Raw genomic sequence first — 24,319 nt, 5'->3', positions numbered from 1 at the left:
ATAACTAGGTCTAGAATTTATTAATTCTGAAAGAACAAAGATACAAAATACATGTGAAAACTACATAAAGATTTCTATAGAGTAAAAGCAGAAAGTAGGAAAAGTGAAAGGTACAGTTCAGTAATTATACAGAAAGGTATGGCATGCATTTAAGGGGTTTTTTAAGTGCAAATTTTTTACAACAGTTCTCATTGAAAAAAAGATGCAGATTGAAAACCAACTTGTACACTTATCACATTATCAAAAGGACCCCCAACGTAGGTATATACATATGTACATAAACAAGTCTGAAATACAATTTTTAAGTTCTTTGTTGGAGGCACTAGATTACAGGTCTATTTAAAATTTAAATTTAATTTCAGGAAGTAAAATGGTAGCATTTATAGAGCATTTTGCAAATACTATTAATAGGTCTTCTGTTTTTATAGAGCAGCAGGATGAAATACTTCACACATTGCCATTTGTAAGCATGAAACAATCAAAGAAATATTTACAGATCATTGACCTTACAGATAGGAAACAGTATCAAATATTCTGTGTAAAAAGATAAATAATTAAATTTATATTGTCACAGCACAAAGAAGGAATTATACAAATCATGGCACTATATACTGTATGAAACATCAAAAATAAATGTAGCACATAGATACCTTTTCTTATATTTTACATTAAATGTACAGTACAACTGTAAAATGTAAGTTCCACAACACCAACAAGCTACAAATTCTGGTCCCTGGTAATAGCAATATTGTTAAAGTCCATGTTGACAAGGAAATTCCATATTCCAATCATGGAGATAATATTGCTCTGTGATATTGCTAAACCCTGCAACTTACATTCTTATGTCCTCCTTTTTCTTAAAAATTGCCTGCTAGAAAAAATGCATTCCACACGTGAATCTTTTGGAACTACATGGTACATGCAATCAACTACTTTTGGGTGACGGAGTCGTGGGAAGAAAGGTATAAATGGTTATACTTTTAGACAAAAAGTATTAAGTTTATTACGAAAGTTAAAATGATTCAAACGTTATCCAGTTGATAATGTTATCATAAACAGTACTATAATTTTCAAAGTATAATTATGGTTCCTCCTACAATGCTGAAACGTCCCAATTTTAAAAACCTGGTAAAAGAAAATGTGAAACTAATCACTGTAATACTAAAAACACCAATGACTGAATTTTATTGCAACTGGCTATTCTGAAAAAATAGACTGAACAATTGCTAGGCAGCTGAGATATAAGTATTATATTTTTCCATGCTCTAAGACTGCGGTTCTCAAGCAGCGATCTGCAGCCCCCTGGGGGCCTGTAAGCAGGTTTCAGGGGGTCCACCCAACCCAGCCTTGCCCGGTGTGGGGAAGAGCTGTCTTGGACTCCCAGGACTAAGGCGAGTCCTGAGGATAGGATAGGGGTGGGCCTGCTTTGACGGGCCCCAGAGTCTCCGTCTTGTGGGCACTGCCAGAGTCAGGCAGACGAGGCTCCACACTGCTGCTGCTCAGGTGTGGCCCCAGGGTGCCACACTGCAGAGCTACGCCCACTGCACCCAAGGCCAGGGAGCCCGGGCACTCCTCTCTTGCACAGGGAGTGGCAGCAGCTCTGTGGGGCACAAGTGGGTCATGGAGTTTTTATAGCATGCTGTGGGGAGGCGGGGTTCAGAAAGAAAAAGGTTGAAAACCCCTGCTCTAAGAGATGAGATCAGTTTGATAGGTAAGATTGTTAGAGTAACATGTATGATTTTCACGTGTGCATTAGAGTTTAACATGAAAATATTGTTGAAAGCTTGCACTTTTTTTAGCACTTATATGCACAGCCTAAATGAAATTATGCTTCTAAAGGCAACCGGAAATGTAACCATTAACACACAGAATAAGGCCATGAAGCTTCTCATTTAAAATAAATATTTAAGGTGCAGAGACTTTTTGTCTTTGTTTTAATGGTTGCCAAATATTGATAAACAACAAAGAGAAAGTAAAGTAATAGTCCATGAAAAATGCTATTAAAATCTAGAAGTACCTGAATTGGATCTTTGATATCCAGGTTTTTCCTGATTACCTGCCAGCGGAGTTGGGGGTGGGTAGTTGGCTTCTGTGAGATTACTGACATCTGTCGGCGGTGTTGGTGGTGGCAATAAAGTGCTGTTGGGGCTGCTAATGTCTCCTTCAGCCACGAGAGTCAAGTCCGCTACATTGTCATCATCTATCATCTGTATGCCTTCAGCCTGCAATTCTCTTGACTGCCTTTTCCATACTGTTGTACTGTTGTTTTCCTCCACATGTGGAATTGGAGACAACGGCGCACTAAAAGGAACACTGTAAGTCTTCTGACTATTAACTGTTGTCAAAGCAGTTTTATGCTTATTTTCTGAATGAGCCATTTTTTTAACTGAATTTTCATTATAGTTTTGTACAGACTCCAGTTTTCCACCTGTACATTTGTCCTGGCCATCATATTTTGAAATTCTCCTGTTAAGGCCTTTAGGGCCTATAGGTGTAGAAGAAGGTGGCTCTGGTCCCGCCAGGGGTAAACGAAGAAAATCAGGCAGAACAAGGTCTTCTTTTCTTAGCAGCCCACGTTGGTCATCTGCTCTATTACTCTGAGCTTTGGATATGAGATCAAAAAACTCTATTGGGAAAAAAACCCAAATTGACAAATTTTGTCAGAAAGCAAAATGCTATTGCTAATGTCAATAATCATCACATTTAGTTTCCAATAAGACCTTCAATTCCTTTGAATTCTGCTTTAAAATTAGATTCTATGTTAATTAGGAACTTTTTCAATTACGTCAATGTTTACTAGCAGTACTATAATTAGGACCATCAGGATTCCTATTCTAAAAGCAGTTTTACAGTTTAGAGCAGCTGCAAGTCACTGTAAACCCTGAACATTTTATTTTATTTTATTTCATTTCATACTTTAAAATGAATCTCTGTATCTGCCTTTCATTCTTAATACAAAACAAGGCTCTGTTTCTACCAATATTTGAGCTTTTACAGTATTCGGATGCATGTTTGTATATCTTAGATTTTTTTTTGCATACCTCAACTCAAAAATAGCCATTTTCTCTGAAACCTTATTGGCTCAAAATGTAGACAGCCCTTTATTAGATAAGATTTCCTCCATTTTATTAGCAGTCGGTCAGATTAAGATTGAGCCGGTTTCTGAATCTAGTTGGCATTAAAATTTTAAGTCACAAGGTTAGCATTACCATGTTGTTTCATGTTTTAGTAACTCTGCATTTGTAAATGATACACATTTAGGATAGTTTATTACTTTATCCTGGAAAAAAGAAATGGCACAGCAATAAATTAACTTGCTGGTATTAATGTTAAACTGGAGTCTGCAAATCTACACAATAAATCACGTTCCAGGATCTAATAAGTTTGTGTTTTTAGAACTGAAAATTTAAACTCATTTGAGGTTCTCAAGCAAAATCAGTTTGGAGATTTTAAGCCAGATCATAATGGTTATCTAATTAAAATCAACAGGACACACCTACAAAATTTAGTTTTCAGGAGCTATATTTCCTCAGCATAATATAAGGTTGTGTCATTTAACATTCCTGTTATTTTATTTATAGCTTTCTAACAATATTTCAGGTAGCTTGGATGAAATATTAGTAATAGATGGTGAGAAACAATTTGAAATGTGTTTGTAAAACATAAGTTAATGTAAGAGGTTTTGAACCAGAGCCACTTTGTAGCTCCAAAATATACCTTTATGCTCAAGTTTTGCAAATGGCAATAGGTGAACTAAAATATGCATTTCTGAAATGTGTTTTTTGTTGTAGAATTTTTTTTCCTCAGAAAGTTCATTCAAAATGTACTTACAACATTCAATAACTTTTCCCAAATTTAGATACATTTCACAAAATTCAGAATGAAATGTGAAAACCTCAGTTTGAGGTTTTCAGATCAGATTAATATAAGTGATAAATATATTTACAAAAAATATTTAAAACAAGCTACTAAAGCAGCACATAATAGGAAAAACCCATTACGACACTTTGCAGCAACACATATATGGTAACTAACAGATATTCACAACAAGGGTTTCATCAGTCACAGTATTTTATTAGACCTGAATCTGCAGAAACTTATTTATGTATATAGTCATTCATGTGTATAACTATTTATAACCTTGATCTAAATATCTGATAGCCGTAACAGTGAAGTTTAAATCTAAATCCTAGCTAGTACATTCCTTATGGCAGGGTAGGCCATTATTTCAAATAATCCTTGAGCCCAAGGGTAATATAGCTCCCATTATTTTTTTTTTATTCCTTCCACTCTCCTGACTAATATTTCTTTACATATTTCCTATTAGAAAACATAACTGAAAAGGAAAATTGTGCTGTTATCAGTGTAATCCTAGTTAAGTCACTAGCACTGCAAAGGCAACAATGAGGGAAGTCAACTCAGAAAATGCAGCTGACCAGCTATGACATGGCTTTTTCTCTTCCACTACTAGCTACCTTTTCATTCATCAAGTGTTCTGAAAAGTCCTCTTCCTTTGTTTTTGCTCACCACATTACCCCACACAAACATAACCATCTTTTAAAACTTCTAGTAATTTGGTATCATAGATATGATGGTGAGAATTTTCATGAGCATTTACTCTCAGTGACTTACAAATAACTTGTAGTGAGAGAGAGGCTCTTAAGTGACAGAGGGGCTCTTAAGTACCCAAGTCATTTTTTAAAAGGGGGCTATGGCCAAATTCTTTAAAGCAGGGCTTTCTAACTTCTGAGCAGCCAAGGGCTGCACACAGCACTGGACACACCCTGGGACCACCCCATCAAGCCTTTCTGCCAAATGTACAGCTCAGCTCCCCCACTACCTTGTACAGTCCAGTTGCTCTCCCTTGCTGTGCACAGCCCAGGTGCTCGCCCCTGCAGGGGCAGTCCAGCTCACAGCAGCCACACACAGCACACCCACCCACTCCCTCTGGCATACATTGTACAGGCAGTCCATAAGCAGCAAGCAGCATGCAGCATGGGCAGCCTGGCTCCTTTTTCCAAGCACGCAGCTCATGCAGCTCTCCCTCACCACGCACAGAGCACTGGAAGCCTGGCCCCCTCCCAATGCACCACTCCGGCCCCAGCAACAGGGTTAGGAACAAGAAGCTTGAGGATAGAGAGGGAGCCTGGAGATCTTGGCTACCACTGCAAGGACAATGGGTAGAGTGGCAGCTGGGCAGGAGCCCAAAGGGTGCATGTTAATGCCTCATAGGCTACATACGGTCCAGAGGCCACCAATTGGACAGCCCTGCTTTAGAAGATTTTGATTCCTAAAAATGCATACAGCTACTGAATGGTATTTTCAAAAGTACTTAGGCATCAATCTCCCATTGGCTTCACTGGCAGTTGGGTAACTCAGCACCTTTGAAAACTCCACTAGGCACCCACTTTCAGATATAGGTACCAAAATCTCTTAACATTTTGGCTTTTGAGCACTTTTGAAAATTTCACATTGTAGACTTTTTAAAGTAATCAATTGTAAGTTAACATCAACAGTGATATGAGGAACATGCCTGTGATTTTCATCATACGGTGACAGAAGCACAGTCCTTTAATTTTCTACATCTCTAAAATAGAATTTTCATTTTTTGTTGAATAGTAAAATTATTATGTATACTTAAAAAGGTGACATACCCTCTGCTTCATCCAAATTAATTTTCTGATATTTTTTTTTCCCAATCTTTGCAATAGAGTCTTCTCTCTTTGATAGCCGGGCATCCCTAGCATTTTTTCCATTTTCGCCTTTCATTTTAATAGAATTAGACTTTCCTAGCGTTCTTCCCTCTCCCTGTATTAGAAGGAAAGTTAAAGTACTACTTACATTCAGGACATACCGCAATGTGTGTGTAATATACTCTAAGTGAATAAAAAGGAAATTTCATAAAACAGATTTCTCTGGTTAAAAAAAAAAATAACAATTTTAATTTAATCATAATTAAATTATGGCAAAATGCATTAGCACATATTTCCCTCCACCCTAAGAAAGTCCATATACAAAGAGAATATTGCTAGCATCAGAGAAGTTTTGTTAGAGTAGTGTACTCAAGTTTTTTTCCTTGGAGCTTTGATTAGTATGCTTAAAAAAGATAACCCATTCAACTGACAGTAAGCAAAGAACACAAGCTAAGAGGACACTCACTACCATTCAGTACATGGCAAAGAAGCAGGAAAAGCTCTTACAGAAAAAGGCTGCTAGGAAGGAAGGGACTGGATGTTTTCTAACTGCCATCAATCTGGCTAACTAACATTGTGGACATAATACACTTAACTCTGGAGTACTCCAAGTCACAAAAATTATTTTGGAGAAAATGCTCTTCTCCAATGTAAAGTAACTTGTGAAAAAAGGCAGAAGTACCTTTACACTATAGAAAGTTGCACCAGTGTATGTATAATGTGCATGCTATCACTATGAATTTCATTCTAGATTCGTCATTTGCTGCATACAGATCGGCTCCTTTGTTATCCAGTGGCCAAGTGCTCTGGAGAGCTAGCTGTATGCCTATCTCTTAGCATAAGGTAAATTTACTGCAGATTAAAATCCAAAATTACTCTATAGTGATCATGTAGTGTGTCTTTGACCTAGTTTTGAGCAGGGATATCTGCAGCTTCCACTTCAGAATGCCAGAAGTACAGACATGGTAATGAGAGACAGAAATCATTTTAGAAAACTTACTGTAGATGCTTGACTTCTTGAAGCAGATGTTATAGCTGTACTTTGTTTAACTGGTGAAACCTTCTGTTTATCTGTGAATACTGAACATAAACAACATGTCTTCTAGCATTATGAAACTGGGAAAATTCACTTAACCACTCTCATTTAAAATTTCACTGACACAAAATAATTCCTTCACTATAAGACCCCAAAAAGGAGTTGTTCTTGGAAAATAAGAAAAAGCTAGACTGATATTCCTGACATTTTTCAGCTAAAATCCAGTAAGAAAACAGTTTCCTAATTGTGTTGGTGTCTTCAGAGCATAATCATCATGAACTTTTTCACACCTTTATTACAAAAATAAAGGTTAAGGTATGTTAGGAGGCATACACAACATATATCAGCTATCCCTTGATATAAGGATGTCTGCCGGGGGGGGGGATTACTTTGTAGGAGATGTTAACATCCCTGCCAGAGGCCTGCCTGTGACATCTTTTAACGTGGAGAAGCCGGTGTACAAGCAACAACCACGCTAGCTTGACAGGAGAAAGCCCTGAACTGAGTGGCCAGAACGACCATGACAACCTTAGACCTCCATCCCGCTGGAGCCCCCATCCACCTTCACAGCCACAGAAAACCAGCAGGTACAACTGTTCTGCTTTGGGATCTTCAGGAGTTTAGACCTGGGGCCTCACATCAGATCTGTTCGCCAGGGGAGACCCTACCAGGAATGCAAGACTCCAGAGGACATAGCTGAAGGTCACTGGAACACACAAGCTTCTCCACCAACGTTACGGTCGAAGGAGAGAACTCATATACACATGAGTACTTACATTGATTTTTCATTTCTGTAGAATACACTTTGTACTGGGTCATTTAGTCATATGTAATGCCCCAAAGTACAGGGACAGCATAAAACAAGTAGCTCGTTTTCCCTGTATGTATGCCAATTTCAAGGTACATTTTTTGATAATTCAAGTCAATCAGATCCCAAAGCAATAAATCTCACTTTTCCCCAACAAAGCTCTCTATTTTACCAATTTCCCCCAATGAAATTCTCTATTCCAAACTACTTTAAAACGTAATCTACTTATATTTAAAATAAAGTGGTTTTATACCTACACAGATGGCTAGTAATAGCACATGAGAACAATAATCTTTAGTTATCTGAAAAGTCAGTTGTGTTCAAAAATAATCTAACCACTACACAGTTACCTATTTGAAATGAACTGAATCTTAGTTCAGCTTCTATTCTCCAAGATGAGAAATCACACCTGATACTTTCTACCAGTCTCTGTAGAGCTCACGAATTGCTGGGACATTGGAAATAAAGACATTACCTTCAGAAGTAGTCACACATTCTAGTATTAACAAGCACTAGCTTAGTTGTACCGTTCCAGTGCTTTCATCCAGAACTTAAACTAAAAAACTAATTACCTAATCCATATGTTTACTTAGGTGTTTAACTCTCACTGAAATTAATCAATGACTGGATTTCAATAGAAGTTAGGTATCTAAATGCCTTTGTAGATCTGGGGCTGTGAGCACTGATATGGTACTAACAATAGATGCATTTTTTTAACAACATATTTACAAACTTTCCTGCAACCACACATTATGATAGTAAAGTTCCAGGTCAGCAGATGAAAGTCCAGTTTTTTAACATTCAGCACAGTTTGCTATTTTATTCTATAAGAATATAGGACTAATGGGTATTTGTATATGACATTAAAGCGTGTTAAATGCCATTTTGCACCACTTTAATAGCATTTTTTTTTGCATGAGTTTGCAAGTTCAGGAGTGTATTGCACATTAATTCCAGCCACTGCAGCAAATTTGGTGGTGTAATGAGCCTTAAATGACTTTGGGGCACAGCAATTACTTTGGGGTGCAGCAAACTAAAACACCTCTGAGCAGTTTTAGTTTGCTACCTTACAGCCACGGAGGGAATCACAGGGCCCCGTGTGGCTCAGGGGCTCTGCAAGCAGGCCAGGAAGGCAGGCTGCCCTGAAACAAAAAAAAAAAGCGGTAAGCCCAATCTTTTTTTTTTTCCTTCTTCCCCAGAGGCTGTCTGCCTGTCTGAGCTGCACAGGGGCCCAGTGCTTCCCTCCGCAGCCGAGGTGCCCCCTTGGACTGCCCGAGCTGAGTGCCTGTGGGCAGGTGCTGCCTGGCAGGGCCGCTGCTGCTGCAGAGGGAAGCACCAGCACCCCACGCCAGCAGCTCACTTCCCCTCCCAGCTGCCAGAGAGGAAGGTAAGGTTTGGGTGTGTACACGCCATGGGAGTTTACTTCCTCCTTAATTAAAGCGGTGTTTTTAAAAAAAAAAAACACTGCTTCAATTTAGGGAAAATTAAACTCCCGTGTAGTCTAAAAATGCCCATAGGTATCATACCATTGATCCAAGCAGCATTTATCTCACTTACATTGATTATGTTTTCCCTATGAATGTGCAACAAGACTTGATGCAAGTAGTTAAGACATTAGGAGAAAAATTTCAGAACTGCTTACCTCTTCCCTTTGTTGGCTCTTTTTCATCTAGTACCACTCGCTGACCATCCAGATTAGATATAGGCAGGCCAAGATCTAGTGGCTCCTGCTCACCATTCTAAAGTCAGATCAGTTTGTGTACAACAAAGGACAAAAAGAAAACAACTCTCCTTCAGAGCAACTCTTGAGTCTGGCATTTACAAAACAGCGGTACAAATCATTATATTTCAATATACGTGAAAGAATCCTCTTGCTATCACTTTCCAAAATGTTCATACCAAATGTGCATGATTACTTTGATTTATCTACATGCAGGGAAAGGAGGGTCAGACTAGAGTAAAAAATAGTTTGCAAACATACACAAACAGTCTAAGGCTGCCAGTGGCTGTGTTTAGCAATCTCATTTTTTCATGTGTGTTATGCAAATCAAGCAAGGTTGAAAAGATTTCATATTTTAAAAAGCAATTTGTTCATTCTCTAATTTGTTGAAATGAAAAGTTTCAAACAAGCTCAACTGTAGTATGTTTTTCAGCCATGTGGAAGACTTGGATTAAATCTCTACCTGAGAAGTCTAAGATGGTACGCAGCCTGGAAGTGCCAGTTCTAGTTATGAATGGAACTTGCAACTCCAGAGCTCTTCATACTTGATTCCAATGAGAGAGAATATCAGGATACTATTCTTTTCAATATGGATTGGCCAGGTTATCTGTCCACCTGCAAAGCAGTGAGCTATAAAGGGCAGAACTGATTTCCAGGCTTCTCCCAGGCTACTAGGCCAGTTCTAACAGCTCTGCTTAGGTTCTATTAGCTGTGATAATTTTGTGGTCTGATGGAGAAGATAAATCAGATCTAAAATAAATCCAGCTGCTAAAGAAGGAATGAAAGTAATAATTATAAAATATCTTTATCTCGATACAGTTACATTTTTATATACATTTTATACATAAATATTTTTATGCATAAATATTATAATACAGCAAATTTAAAAGAATAATATATATGCTTTCCCAGACAAGTAATAGTGCAAATTTTAATTACATCAAAAATGACTTACTAGTCTTGCCACAAGTTCATTAAGATTTAAGCCATACTTTGCAACCACAGGCCTTAGAACTTCTGTTACTGGCTTTGTAGGTTTAGCCTTTAAACCAACCGATCTATTGATTGGAACAAGATCCAGCCTGAAACACATCAATTGTTGCAAAAACAATTCACTATCACATGATCCAAATGGACAAAAAAAGTGAAAACCCATCCCCCTCTTTGTCAAGTGCTGATCACTTCGTACACAATGGGTGCATCTACACATTAAATTAATGTGAAGTAATGAACTCAGGAGCAGTTCAAGCTAGAGTCAGCTGCTCCCAGGCTCAGCTTCTACACATGCGCCTGGGACAGCAGCAGTTGGAGCCAGGGTAGAACATCCCTGGGCTGGCAACAGGCCCAGAGGGGATCAGTCCTAGGCTCCAAGTGGTTGCATCAGGCAGCAGAGGGGCTGGCTGGGCCACGATGGTGCTAAAGCGTGAGGGCTGCCTGTCACCATCTACACGTGTTTCGTCGCACTTAATTACTCCACCTTAAGACAGCACTGTCCCCAAGAGTACTATCTAATGGCAGAGTTGATTAATTTACCATACCCTAATACTAGCACACATACAGACAGCAATGCAGGGTGGAATAAAGGCACATACATCTGTGTAGTACCTCCCAGAGTACTTAGATTTTTCTTTTCCTTTTTCTATGGAGACTCCTCTGGCCATTATGCTATAGTAGCAGTGGGATAAAGTGTCTCTGATCTTCCTCTGTAGCTTTATATAAAGACAAAAATTAGGTCCAATCCAGCTGCTCAGTTGGGCAATGGAAAAAATATCTGAAGCACAATCTAATGCAAGTTCCAATTTATTATGCTGAAATGGGTAAACTGCAATTTTACCGATTTGTGTTCATTCTTTCGTGGAAACAACAACTTTGGTATGAGGTACCCATCTGTAACAGCAACAATAAACATTTACAAGCCTAATGGTGGGTTAACCAGTATCAAGAATTCATATAATCCCTTTAGAATATATCATATATTTTTATTCCTTTAGCAAAACCACATTTAGAACACCATTCCCAGTGTTAATAATAATCTTTGATTAAAAATATAGTTAAACTGGAGGGACTGCAATTAAAAATTGGATTAGTGAAAAAGAAGCTGTGCATAGGAGTAACACCCAAAGTACTTTATAATTCTGTGGCCAATAATCTAGCCCTTGCCAAAAAAAAAGTGTTCCTCAATCTCAACTTTCATTTCTTCATTTGTATTCTATATGCTTGTGAAGATAATCTTGGAAATACGAACTGAATGCAACTGCTAGCGCTACTTACCTAAATGTACAGAGATAATGAAACAATAACTACAAGCCAATGAAATTACTCCTTTCATCTCAGTTTCCAAACTCTATAGAATTGTTCCTGGCTTGCTAAAAATCACTTCTCCCTGTGAGCACAACTTACTATACCAGCTGCATTCTACACAAAACTGCCAAATAAACAGGGCTAAACTTGTGATCCAAGATGATGGGAACTTCATAGAAGATGAGTCAAATATATGGAACTTACCAGAAAATATAACCCAAAATAAAAAAATTTTAGAAGTCCAAATCCTTACATCTGCTTCATAGGGAACAGAGAAATTTGAAAAAAATGTGTGTGCTCTCTCTTAAACATCTGCAAGGGATTCACTTAAGGTAGTGAGAAAGGCTATACAAGGGATTTCTGTACAACTCCCCTGTGTCTTTCTGTGGTGAATCATGTCATGTTTACTCACATGTACCTTGCTGAAAAATGAATTTCATTGAGTATGGAGAATTTTAAAAAGGCCTTAATGAGGAGAGTGAAAAGATTCACCTTTTATTTCCTTTCTAAAATTACACACCACACATTTACTTTTTGAAAGGTATTTCTTTCTTTTAAAAATAAGTCAGTACTAACCAATATAAAAATGGATATGGACAGGCTATTATCAAAGCTTTCTTTCATATTTTCTAAGAATAAAACAGCTGGTAAATAGAGGTAATGCATTATGAACATCACTTCATAAAGATCAACCAGTGACACAGAAGCCACCACACTAAAAATGTGATTTGCAAATAATCAGCTGTGCTGTGAAACATTCGACATGAGTGCTTTTTAATGTAACATACATCCCCAGAAAGCAATACTGAATAATTCTGATGTGAATTAAACAGTCTCTGAAAACATAACAAATTTTTGTTTTAGCTAAACAGTAGTAACATATGGTACAGCCATATTTAGAGTTCAGTGAATTTGGAAACTGAACAAACCCACAAAAAAAATACTCAAAATCTCAATCTGAAAATTAATCAAGGCACATTCTATTCATAACCCGTAGAAAATAATCCTGTAAAAGGAAAGATAATAGGTAAGCAAAAAGAAGAAGAATGTGAATTAAAGACACTGTGTGTCATAAGGACAGTTTGACAATGTATGTATGCATTTCTCAATGAAAATGTGGCCCAACGGTGAAATACCATTAGATAATTTGCTTAGTTAATCTGGTCAAGGAATGGCAAAAGACAAGAATAGGTTAACTATTCTTGTAAGGATGGAAAAACTGACATGGAGAGAATTGACTTAAAATGTTCCATGGAATTTCCATCTCTTTCCCATTTGCAATTTTATTACACTTTTTTGGTTACTGCCAATATTGTTTATCTACTATACATAATATGGGGGCTCTCAACACTATGAAGTTGCAGCTCTTAAAAAGCAGTGAGCATTATAGCCATGTATGGCCCCTTTATGATACTGCATGTAGTTTGAGGGCTCCTAAAAATGAAACTACAACTGAAATCCCTATAGAGTGGTAAAGATAGGTTGAATATATATATTTCTTTATTATGCTTGAATGTAATGTCAGCTTTTTCCCAATATATTTTCTAAGTGGCAATAAAAACTATATATTTTTTATATACTTTATACCAATTATATTTAAATGTAACTATTTAATACTAACAGACAGCAGTCTGGTCCTGCACAAAAGGAGAAAATAGAAACTGTGGTAGTGATGAACAGAAGATACTTATCTTTGCAGAAAGTCTATTTTAATTTAATTTCCTTTTAGATTAATAAAATGCACCCTTTTTTTACTGAATAAAGCTATTCTTTCATTTTAGGAAATACATTTAAAAGCAGATTCATTTGTTCTGAAAGTTATTTTGAACGTTTTTCTTAAAACCTATTTTGATTATTTGTTCTAATTAGTGTTATAATGCACCCTGATCAAAAACTGAATTACACTATTATATGGCATGTATATTATCAAAGGGATAATGATGAACAAAATTAAGATTTTTAAGATACAGTATAAGGTTCTCTCTCTAGCTATATTAATGCAAGTGAATTATTTCAGGCTCAGTGCTATAAACTCATACTTAAATAAAGAGCTACCTTAGTATGACTTTTCCAACTGAAAGCAGTGGAGAACATGATTACAGTAGGATCTAATTGGTTACAGACACACGTACATCTGGATTCATTTAAAAAAGGGAATGTTTCAATAGGGTGGTAGCTTTACTTTCTGACTGTTATGTGGGTACTGTACAAATATAGCAACAAAAAAAAAAAAAATCACTCCAACTTTAACAGTGGATGAAGCAGTATTAATTCTGGTGTGATTTTGCTAACTTTGATACCCTTCTGAAACTGCTATACATACTTATATTTATATCCATTATAACCATTTAAATAATAAAAGACTGCTTTTTACAGATATGTTTAGCCAGAATTACTAATGAGGTGGCTACACTACAGCCCCCTTTACATGTTACAGGTATTGTGCAATTTTACTGGTTGGGGAGCCCAGAGCCGACCCAAGCAGGGTGCAGGGACCAGGGCAAATCAGCCTATGTCGGGCCCTGCCCCCACCCCTGCTCCAATCCCATAGGCCCCGCACCCAAAGAAGCTGCCGCCGCCATTGGCAGCACTGGTGGAGGGGGGAGGATGGGTAGCAAGTGACTGGATGCAGAGCCGCCACTCTCCCCAGCTCCACGGGGCCCCTCAAAACACAGGGCCCAGGGCTGCCGCCCCTATTCGCTCCCCCACCCAGGGGTGGCCCTGTGGGGGCCTGCAGGTGGACTCAGTCCTGGCAGTGGCAACCCCACAGCTGCTGAGACCAAGAATCCCACGGCTGCTGACTCTGTCCTGGCAGAAGTGGCCCCACGGCTACCGGTACTGAGAGTCCTGCAGCTGTGGGATTCGCAGCTGCAAGAATTTTTTACTTACCTGTGCAGGGAGAGCAATCCCCAGCTTCCCCTATACTGGCAATAAGATGTGATAGGATCTAATGCTGGATCCCACAGTCACGCCTCCTGGCATGCATGTTTGGCATGACAGGACATGCTATCCTATCACACCTTTACCTGAATGTTTAGAGGGGCTCTACATGAGTAGTACATGTTTTAATGCAGGACTGTTCACCTGGTGGCTTGTGGGCTGCATATGGCCCCAAGCATGTGGCCCACAGGCTCCTGTCCAGCTCCTGCAGCCCCCACTACTCCAACAGCTTATATGGCTGAAGTGTCCAGGCTCCCCGTCCCTCCTCCAGCTTCTCCTTCCTGCCTCCTCTTGGAGGCAGGGTGAGGTCAGGCTGGGTGGCAAGAAAGTGCTACAAGTACAGCAGGAGAAAATCTGGGCAGCCCAGAGAGGAGCAGTGAGGAAGAGTGTGTCTTCTCTGCTTGCACTGTCTATGCAGTGGGGGAGAGCTGGGCTGCTGGGGCTGCGCAAGTGGCAGGCTAGTAGCAGGTATGGTGTCCTATGAAGTACGCATCCCTGCTTCCCCTCCCTCCCACCATCAAAATGTTTTAATAAATCCTTTGTCTCCTTACTAGAGACCTTCATATTGTTCCACTCAGTTACTGTGTTAATAACCTATGCAGAAAAAGTAACTCAGGAAAATATTCCCATTTCAAGAGGGGAGCTTACATATATGCTTAAAACTCTAAGCATATATTTAAATGATCTCCTGGGTCAAGGCTTCAACAGACAAACTTCAACAAGTCAAAGGCCTTGTAAATTAAAAGAGGAATTTGAATTGGTCTCAAGTTGCAGCAAGGGAAGTTTAGGTTAGACATTAGGAAGAACTTTCTTACTAGGAGGGTAGTAAAACACTGGAACAGGTTACCCAGAGAGGTGGTAGAAACTTCATTTTTGGAGGTTTTTAAGATCTGGCTAGACAAAACCTTGGCTGGGATGATCTAGTTGGGGATGATCCTGCTTTGAGCAGGGCATTGGACTAAATAATCTACTGAAGTTCCTTCCCACCCTAATTTTCTATGATCTATAGTGAAACTGCACAATTAGGATTTCTAATTTGATCAAGGATTTGCAGGATTGGTCACATATATATTATACACATACTAGAGAAAGGGTCACCAGTCTTGAAATAAGTTGCCAAACATTGAGGGAATTTTCAGCACTGACCATCATTCATTGAAAGTGACTATGTATCTTGAAGAAGGGTATGTATAGGGGTCAAAAGATCAAATTTTAAAGGGCTGCTTTTTTCTAAAGTAGTAGTGGAAGCACGAATATGTCAACAGGGTTGGAAAGTATGAGGGGAAGGATTTTAATGGGAACTGTGGGTGCTCAGTAAGAATCATGTATTTTGTTTAAGTATCTACTGTACATCCAGATTTTTTGAGTTTTATATGTTTTACATCAAACTTTTAGTACTATTCCTATCATTTTTGTGGAAAACCATGTACTGTATTTGTTATGCAAAGGACAAAAAACTTCCCCAGATTTTTAGAAGGTCCTGGATTCATTTATAACCTTGGTGTTATACACAACTAAAGACCGCCTTACAGGTAACAGAGCACCAAAGATGCACTTTTTTAATGGTCAGTTAAAGTATCTCACTTTCCAAAATGCAATTTGTTTCCATATGTTTTAGGTGGCTAGTTTCACAAGTATTACAGACCAAATTCTGTTCTGCATTACACTATCTTCTGCTGCCTTACATGAATTAACTCATGTCATATTTTAGCCTATATACATTAGATGAAATTGAAAATCCACAAAAAAGTGATAAACTTTTTTCTTACCGAAATAAAGTACGCTTTTCCAAACGCAGATCCCGAGAATCCAGGATGCTACTGTCTTGGTGCAATACCAGTGGCTATAGAGCATGATAGGAATAAAAGAACAGAAAATAGATTGAATTAGAAAAAAACTTCTTGTTATATATTATTCAATAATATGGAATACAAAGTACAGCTGTACACAAACAAAAAAGCAGCTTTCAAATTAGCCAGGGCAGACAAAAAGATTCATAATTATGCTTTGTGTACTACTATTCTTTACATTTATAGAAAATATGTTTAGTTTCCTTTTTTCCTTGGTTGTTCCAAAAAAGGTATCGTTGAGTTCGGTGAGGTGCATCTTCTAACTTCCACTGAAGTCAACAGGACTCTCAGCACACACCTCACATGAGGCCTCCACTCTTATAACTAAGCAAGCAGAACAAGAGGTTTGAAATGAGAATGGTGGCTGAAAAATTTGAAAGATTTAAAAGAATAGACACAATGGGCACATCTACTCATTCAATACTTGTTTTAGCTATTACTCTGTCATTACTGCAGTCCCAGTGGCGTGCACAGGTTATTTCTGATCCTACTGCGCAGTAGCATTGGCACCAGGGTTTGTGCCTGCCAACTCTACACTGCTGTAGCTCGTCTCTATGGCAACGTAGCATCACATAAAGAGATGGCATGTAATGTAAATTATTATGTTATGGCCATCATGGTGTGACCTCTACCTTAACATGAGATAACAGAGTCTGCACCAAGTCCATAACTTCTCTTGAGCTACAGCACCATTTTTTAGAAAGATATTCACCCCCTGTCTATGCAAATTGTTTCAGCAGTACATACCCTTAGTGTTAAAAATGTGTGCCTTCTACCTTAGAATTTGTCTAGATTCATTTTCCATTCAGGGATCTCATTCTGTTGTCTTCTGGTACACTAGCGTGCCATCTGCCATCAAAATCAACTTACCCCTTACTTAGGGCTGTGCAAAGCTTCAGTAGCCGATTCAATTCTGAGGAGATTTGGCCCGATTAGGGGGCCGAATCGCTGAATCCGAATCAAATTGAGAGATCTATTAAAAGGTCTGAATCGAATTGGAAGCCTCCGAATTCAGAGATTCAGGTGGTCCCCACACGCCACCACAGGGAGCTGGACTCAGGCTCCATGCCAGTAAATATGGGGCAGGAGGAACACCCCCACCCGCTCCCCCCTCACACACACCCACCCAACCCCAGCCCCCCACCTGCTCCCCCAGCCCTCCCCATGGCTACCCTGCCCAGCCCCAGCATCCCAGCACTTAAAAAAAAAAAAAAAAAAAGCCCTGCATTCACCGGCTTCAGCAGCAGCAATCAGGGCCTTTGGGGGCTCATGGCAGAGCTCCGCCCCAGGCAGCGCAGGACAGCGGGGAATGCCCTCCACCCCCAACTGCCTGGCACCTGCGTGGCAGCAGTCACATTGCACAAGTGCAGTCTGGCTCAGCAGGGTGCCACATACTGTCCCAGAGCTGGGGTGGCTCCAGCGGTCACCCAGAGCTCAGCAGTGCTCAGCCCAAGAGGCCCCAGCTCCTGGACAGCACGTGGAGCCCTGTAGCACACTGTACCCTCGCAATGCAACAGCTTCCACACGGGTGCCAGGCAGGGGAGAGCAATTCCCACTGCTCCACACTGCACAGGGCTCTGCCATGAGCCCCCAGAGGCCCCGATCACCACTGCTGCAACCAGTGAGTTCGGGGCTTGTTTTTTTGGGGGGGGTTAAGTGCCAGGCAGGGGGTGGGGTTGGAGCCCCACTTGCTGCCACCACATCCCCACCACTGACACTGCCACCTGTTCAATTCAGAGGATATTTGGCCTGATTTGGTGACTGAATCTCTGAATCCAAATCGGCCAAATCGAATCGGGACAGTGACTTGAATCACCAAATCGAATCACTGTCCCTCCGAATCAGCTGAATCCAAAGCCGAATCGAATACTTGCTGCTTTGCACAGGCCTACCCTTAGCCTTCTCTTGTACAAACTAAATGCAGACTCTAAAGCTTTTTATGGTAAGACAGAAGGTAGCTTGTCAGACATTCACAGCACACAGCAGACTGGGGGGCGGGGATAAACAGCACTGCAACAGAAATGGAAGAAGGCAGAGCAGCAGATTGGGCATGGAGAACAATGTAGGAAGCAGAAAGCAGAGCAGTAGATCAAGTATAGGCAGGAAACTGGAGTTGCACTCAGGGAGAGTACATGGCTAATTTGTGGCATGTCAGCTAAAAATGTTGACCCCCCCACCACTGTAAGGCCCGTTCTGAACCTCTTTCAATTTTTCAACTTTTTGTAGCATGGACATCAAAACCACACCATATTTCAGTACCCATCTTCCTATTATTCTCCCTTTGAGCAACACATGTAAATCCTTTTACTGCTAATGTGAAGTCAGTTCACAGAACAAGAAAAACGGAATGTCCCCCTGATGAATCAACATTCCTGTGTTAGTAAACCAACCAGGATAATTGCTAATTTTTTTATTATAGAAACATGCAGTACCTTATCTCCTCCAACTAAAAAGAGGTCTACAGCAGCTATGTTAATGCCATGTTTTTCACAGAGCCCAGATAACATCTCCTTTATTGAGAATCCTGATTTGACAATCATTTTACAAGATGAGCCATCTGGAAGGTTTACACAGCAGTGTTTTGAGGATCTCTCTCTCTCAGATACAGATGCAGGTATTCTAGATGCTTCAGACTTTTTAGAAACAAAAATTAAAGTTAATAGCCAAGAGAAAATTAAGGACCACAAGCTATTCAAAACAACTTAAGTCAGGAAACACATTTTTAATAAAGTTTTATGTTTCTCTACCCTTCAGAGTATTTCAGCTACCAGATAAGTTTAGAAAATATATTTCAATTTAAAAAAAGACAGAAACGCATTTTGCGCAAATTTGAATTTACTTCAAAAGCAGTTAAATTTTGGATAGTATTTTGCTTTCAGGGAAATTGTATAGAAAACAAGAACATCTGGATCCTAGTGCATGATAAAGAGTTTTCCCTGTAGGGTAGAGTAATTGGTCAAAAATGCCTAAAAGCTAAATATGAGGTTTAAACTAGTTTCTAGATAAGGAGCCTTCGACATCAAATAATTACCTTTTTATGTAATACATCACTATGACTTCTTAAACAGCATAGTATGAGTTTACTAAAGATTTTTCATGAGATAATGAGTGCCTCAAAAATAAATTCACTCAAGATAAAAACAAAATACACTTCTCTTCCACCTTATATCTTTTCTACCTTGAAAGACTATTGGCCAGATTCATTCATGTGCTAATCTGGACTTCAGCTGCCCCCAAGAGACAATTTACTCCAGGGAAAAGCAAGTGTCAGGACCATACTGCCTTCTCTGGGCTTTGCAGAAAAACAGCACCAGCAGAAGCTGCTGGTGATGCACTAAAGTTGATCAGCGTGAAATCACAAAATGTTATCTCTATAAACACTTTTTATTTTAGACTACATTTAAATAATTCCCATCCATCCAGGAACAACTTCCAACTAGGGGCTGATTGAATACAAGCCTACTAAATCACTGGCTTCCTGTAGAGATGGAGAACTTCTGTCTCCACAGCATGCACTGAACCTACAGGCCACACATCCATCAGGAGGCGTTAGAGCATTGGGCCAGTAAACACATGCTAGTGGACAAACAGATGTAATGCCAGTTAACAGAAATCACTGCAGTAACTTAGTTCTTTCAGTGGCCATTATTCTGCATTTACAGCAATTTGTTTCAATTATGCTATGGTAACATTTACTATAAAGAGAAAGGAATTTTAATAAATACAAAATATCAAAAAAGTATTTGGGCATATTTATTTAAACACTGAAGCTGGAAACAGATGCCTTCTTTAGAAAGGAATCAGCTCTAACATCATGTTATGGGTGCATCTGCAAGTCCGTCTCCCCACTTGCAGATGCAGCCTTAGTATCAGGGTGAAATACCCAGGGCCCTTTTCCTGCAGAACTGTGCCCCTGAAGCCAGGGCAGTTCTTGTCTGGGGCTGTTGGAACAAAGACATCAGCCACAAAAAGGCACCAGCAATTACTACTAGGTTCATTGCTGCCACAAAATTTAAGCACTTGTGGGGCAACAAAGGGCTATGACGTCTGTTCACTTAGATTCTGTGCCACCATAAAAAAAATTTATGTTGATACACGATCCACGCTTGTTTGTAGTCTCAGGGTTTAAAAGGGCTTTATCAAGAGCTTTTCTTAGCCCATACATAGTATAGTTCTTTTCCTCTCCATTGTTTGCAACACCTGGTAAGCAAGATCCATAGATTCATAGATGTAGGGTCAGAAGGGACCTAAGTAGATCTTTAAGTGCAACCCCCTGCCCTGGGCAGGAGAGAATACTGGGCTCATACGACCCCAGCCAGGTAATTGTCAAGCCTCCTCTTAAAGACCCCCAAGGTAGAAGCCAGCACCACTTCACTTGGAAGCTGGTTCCAGATCCTAGCCACCCTAACTGTAAAACAGTGTCTTCTAATGTCCAGCCTGAACTTGCTCTCAAACAACTTATGGTCGTTATTCCTTATTACTCCAGGAGGTGCTCAGGTGAACAGGGTCTCTCCCTCCCTGCTGGTCCCCACTAGTAAGTTTATAAACGGCCACTAGATCCCCTCTCAGCCTTCTCCAGACATTCACTTTAGGTGTTTCCAACTTAATTTTTATGCGCTGTGTTGTCTAAGTACCTGACCCCAACAGAAATCAAAACTCATGGCAGAGGTGGTATCTTTTATTAAACCAATTAGGTATTTACAAAAAGTACATTTTTTTTTTTTTTATTTGCAAGGTTTCGGGCACCAGCACCCTTCATCAGGCATAGGCGATTGCAAAGATTGTAAAAGTTCTCCTGGGTAACTTTTGCTTTAATTTTACAATTCTGGGTAACATTTCTACCCAGGAGAACCTTTGCAATCTCCTATGCCTGATGAAGATGAAGGGTGCCTGTGCCCAAAACCTTGCAAATAAAAAAATATATATATATAAATTTTTTTGCAAATATCTGGTTGGTTTAATAAAAGATACTACGTCTGCCACGAATTTTGATTTCTGTTGCCTCTAGATCAATACAGCTACAACCTGGATACCTAACCCCAACACAGAGTGATTCAAACAAACTAAGCTATGCACCTACATGCCCGATAGAGTAAATGGAGAGAATCATGCACCTGGACTTAAGAGAACCCTGACACAGAGCCAGCAGTTGCCTTGAGCCTGCCAATAGAAAACATTAAATGGGAGGTACTTTGTATTAACTGAACAGAAGTGGCAGCACCGATCTTTTATCTAATAGGCTAGGAGCTAGAGCTTCCACTGGTGTAACCATATCATGTAGGCTTGTCCTATGATATTTTAGCACAGTGGTTCTCAACTGTTTTAGACTTAAGGCACCTCTGGTAAAAATTAAGGCCCCCTCCACATTTTCCATGAGTTGAACAGCACCCCATTTCAAAAGCTAATATATTTATTAGAGTACTTACCTTCTTGCAGTTGGGCCAGGAGTGTGGGCTGGGAAGAGGCCAAGCAGGGAGAGCCTTAGCCTGTCCTTATCTGTTTTAATCCTCACACCTGGAGCCTGATCCTGCCCTTATCTGCTTATCTCCACACACTTCCTGCAGCACCCCTCAAAGGATCTGGAATCACCCCAGGGTACCCCAGCACCCTGGTTAAGAATCACTAATTTAGGGTCACCACGTGCACTATAATACTATCCTTGAAAATATATTTATTTTTTAAAGTATTTATTCATCTGCCAGAGGATTTATACAGGGCCTTCTGACTTTATAAAAAATAAATAAATAAATAAATAAATAAATCTATTTAAAGTACAGTAAAAAGAAAATTGCATAAAATTTACACTGGTATACATGTAAGCATTTTGAACAGTACTGTAGAAAACTGGGGATATTATGGACTTCTTAAGTAATAAGCAATCCACCCCTCCCACCCCCCACCCCCAGCACATACAGCCTACTTGATTCTTAAAAGCTGGCCCTTACCAGATCAAGGCTTGCCGATGATGACATAGAGCCCTGTGATTCACGTCTGCAAGATAATCCATTGGCTTGAATAGAATCTGTATGTGGGAAAAGTTAGTGATAAGTAAAAAGGCGTGGGTTTACTATTTGTACAGAAAGCAACTACAAAAATCTTATGTTACCTGAGTAAGGAATTCATTTGCTGATCTGAGGAAAAATGTCAACTCCTCACACTATCCCTAAGTTGAAACAGTCTTTAATTCTGTTATTTCTTGTGTATTTAACACTGCTTGCACTCATGGCTTTTTATAAGCTTGAAAAGACAAGGTCCCCGTTTTTGAAATTTACTATCTATATTTCGAAATGACTACCAGCTTGTAATGCCTTAAAAGGCACATAACAGACCCCTTAAAAAAAAAAAAAAGAGACCGGGTACATCCACACACGTGGGTACATTGCCATAATCAATGCACTGCAGCAAAATAGCGTCCATAGGCTTAAACCATGATGCCGCAACTATGTCACCATAGCAATGAGCTCCCTCATAGCGTGCTGCTGTATTGATGTAGTGCCTAAAAATAACTGTACACAGTACGGGCTGTTACTGCACCATCTTTTAGTACTTCCAAAAGGAAGTACTAAATGACAGTGCGGTAACAATGGCACCATGGTGGCACATGTAGATGTAGCCATTAGCATCCTAAAGTAAAACACCCAAAATCCAAGGCCATCAGACAGTCCTTAATACTACATACATGATCCCACTGTATTTTTAAGGACTAGGCCTTAAATCAATATAAACAAACAACAGACCGTTATGGGTAAGTGGCAAGGAAGAAGAAACAGCAGTAAAAGAACATGGATTTAATGTAGCTGATGACAGTGACAGTAACAATTTAATCCAATGGCTATTCCTGATATTGTTCCAACTTGTTGGACAAAATGAACTATCTTTGGATTTCAAGATTTTTTTCCACTCTGTCCAGCAAAGACTACTACAAGAGGCTGGGCTTCTGTGCTTTCTTTAAACAGGCTGTCCCTTAGGCTTTAATGCAGTTATGAGGGAAAAAAACCCCCTCAGTTAAATGCATTTATGGAAAAAAAACCCCTCAATTAGATAACAAACCTACAGAGAATTCAAGGGTCTTCATAACAAGCAATGCAGGAGCATGTGGATGTGTAGCTTCATGAATCAAAGAAAGATAGGTCCACCTGGCACGGACCTTGAGAGGTCATTTAGTTCAACCCCCTGCTCAATGCTGGATCATCCTGCTTTTCAGAGTGACCTCAAGAAATCAGAGGATTGAACCAAAAGAAATCTCATGAGGTTCAATAAGGACAAGTGCAAAGACCTGCATTTAGGACAGAATAATCCCATGCACCAGTCCAGGCTGGCGACTGACTGGCTGGGCAACAGCTCTGCAGAGCTGGGGGTTACAATGGGCAATAAGCTGCATATGAGTCAAGTGTGCCCTTGTTGCCAAGAAGGCTAATGGCATACTGGGCTGCATTGGTAGGATTGTTGCTAGATCAAGGGAAGTGATTATTCTCATCTATTCTGCATGGGCGAGGACACATCTGGAGTACTGTACTCAAATTTTGGCTCCCCACTACAGAAAGGATGTGGACAAATTGGACAGAGTCCAGCAGAGGGCAACAAAAATGCTTACAGGACTGGGGCACATGACTTATGAGGAGAAGCTGAGGGAACTGGGCTTGTTTAGTTTACAGAAGACTGAAAGGGGATTTAATAGCAGCCTTCAACTACCTGAAGTGTGGTTCCAAAGAAATCATACAAGCCATAGAAATCAAGAGCTGGAAGGGACCTCAAAGATCGAGTCCTGCTTTGGGCAGGAATACTGCTGAGATCAAACGAGCCCAGCAAGGTGTCCGTTCAGTCTTCTCTTGAAGACTTCCAGGGTTGGGGGCTTCACCACTTCCTTAGGAAGTCTATTCCAGATTCTGGTCACCCTTACCATAAATAAGTTTTTTCTCACATCCAGGAGTATTGGTCACAAACTCCTGAAAGATTGATTCAGGATCAACA

General features: G+C 39.8%; 1 protein-coding gene across 1 annotated transcript in view; it reads right to left on the bottom strand.

Moving 5' to 3' along the window:
* Positions 1-24,319, bottom strand: part of RGS12 (regulator of G protein signaling 12) — a 160,902-nt gene that overhangs the window by 22,306 nt on the left and 114,277 nt on the right. Inside the window, exons 10-17 of the mRNA XM_090035491.1 lie at positions 22,294-22,370; positions 18,781-18,981; positions 16,268-16,341; positions 10,213-10,339; positions 9,180-9,276; positions 6,694-6,773; positions 5,655-5,808; positions 2,018-2,626 (exon numbers count right to left, since the gene is read on the bottom strand). Of these exons, the coding sequence (XP_089891617.1) occupies positions 2,018-2,626; positions 5,655-5,808; positions 6,694-6,773; positions 9,180-9,276; positions 10,213-10,339; positions 16,268-16,341; positions 18,781-18,981; positions 22,294-22,370 (1,419 nt within the window). The remainder of the gene's footprint in view (positions 1-2,017; positions 2,627-5,654; positions 5,809-6,693; positions 6,774-9,179; positions 9,277-10,212; positions 10,340-16,267; positions 16,342-18,780; positions 18,982-22,293; positions 22,371-24,319) is intronic.

This window comes from Crocodylus siamensis, chromosome 2, assembly GCF_052110815.1.
Source record: "Crocodylus siamensis isolate JL-2025a chromosome 2, ASM5211081v1, whole genome shotgun sequence".
In the NCBI taxonomy this organism is placed as follows: domain Eukaryota; kingdom Metazoa; phylum Chordata; order Crocodylia; family Crocodylidae; genus Crocodylus; species Crocodylus siamensis.
The sequence above is the reverse complement of the archived record's forward strand: the minus strand, read 5'-3'. Positions and strand labels throughout refer to the sequence as shown.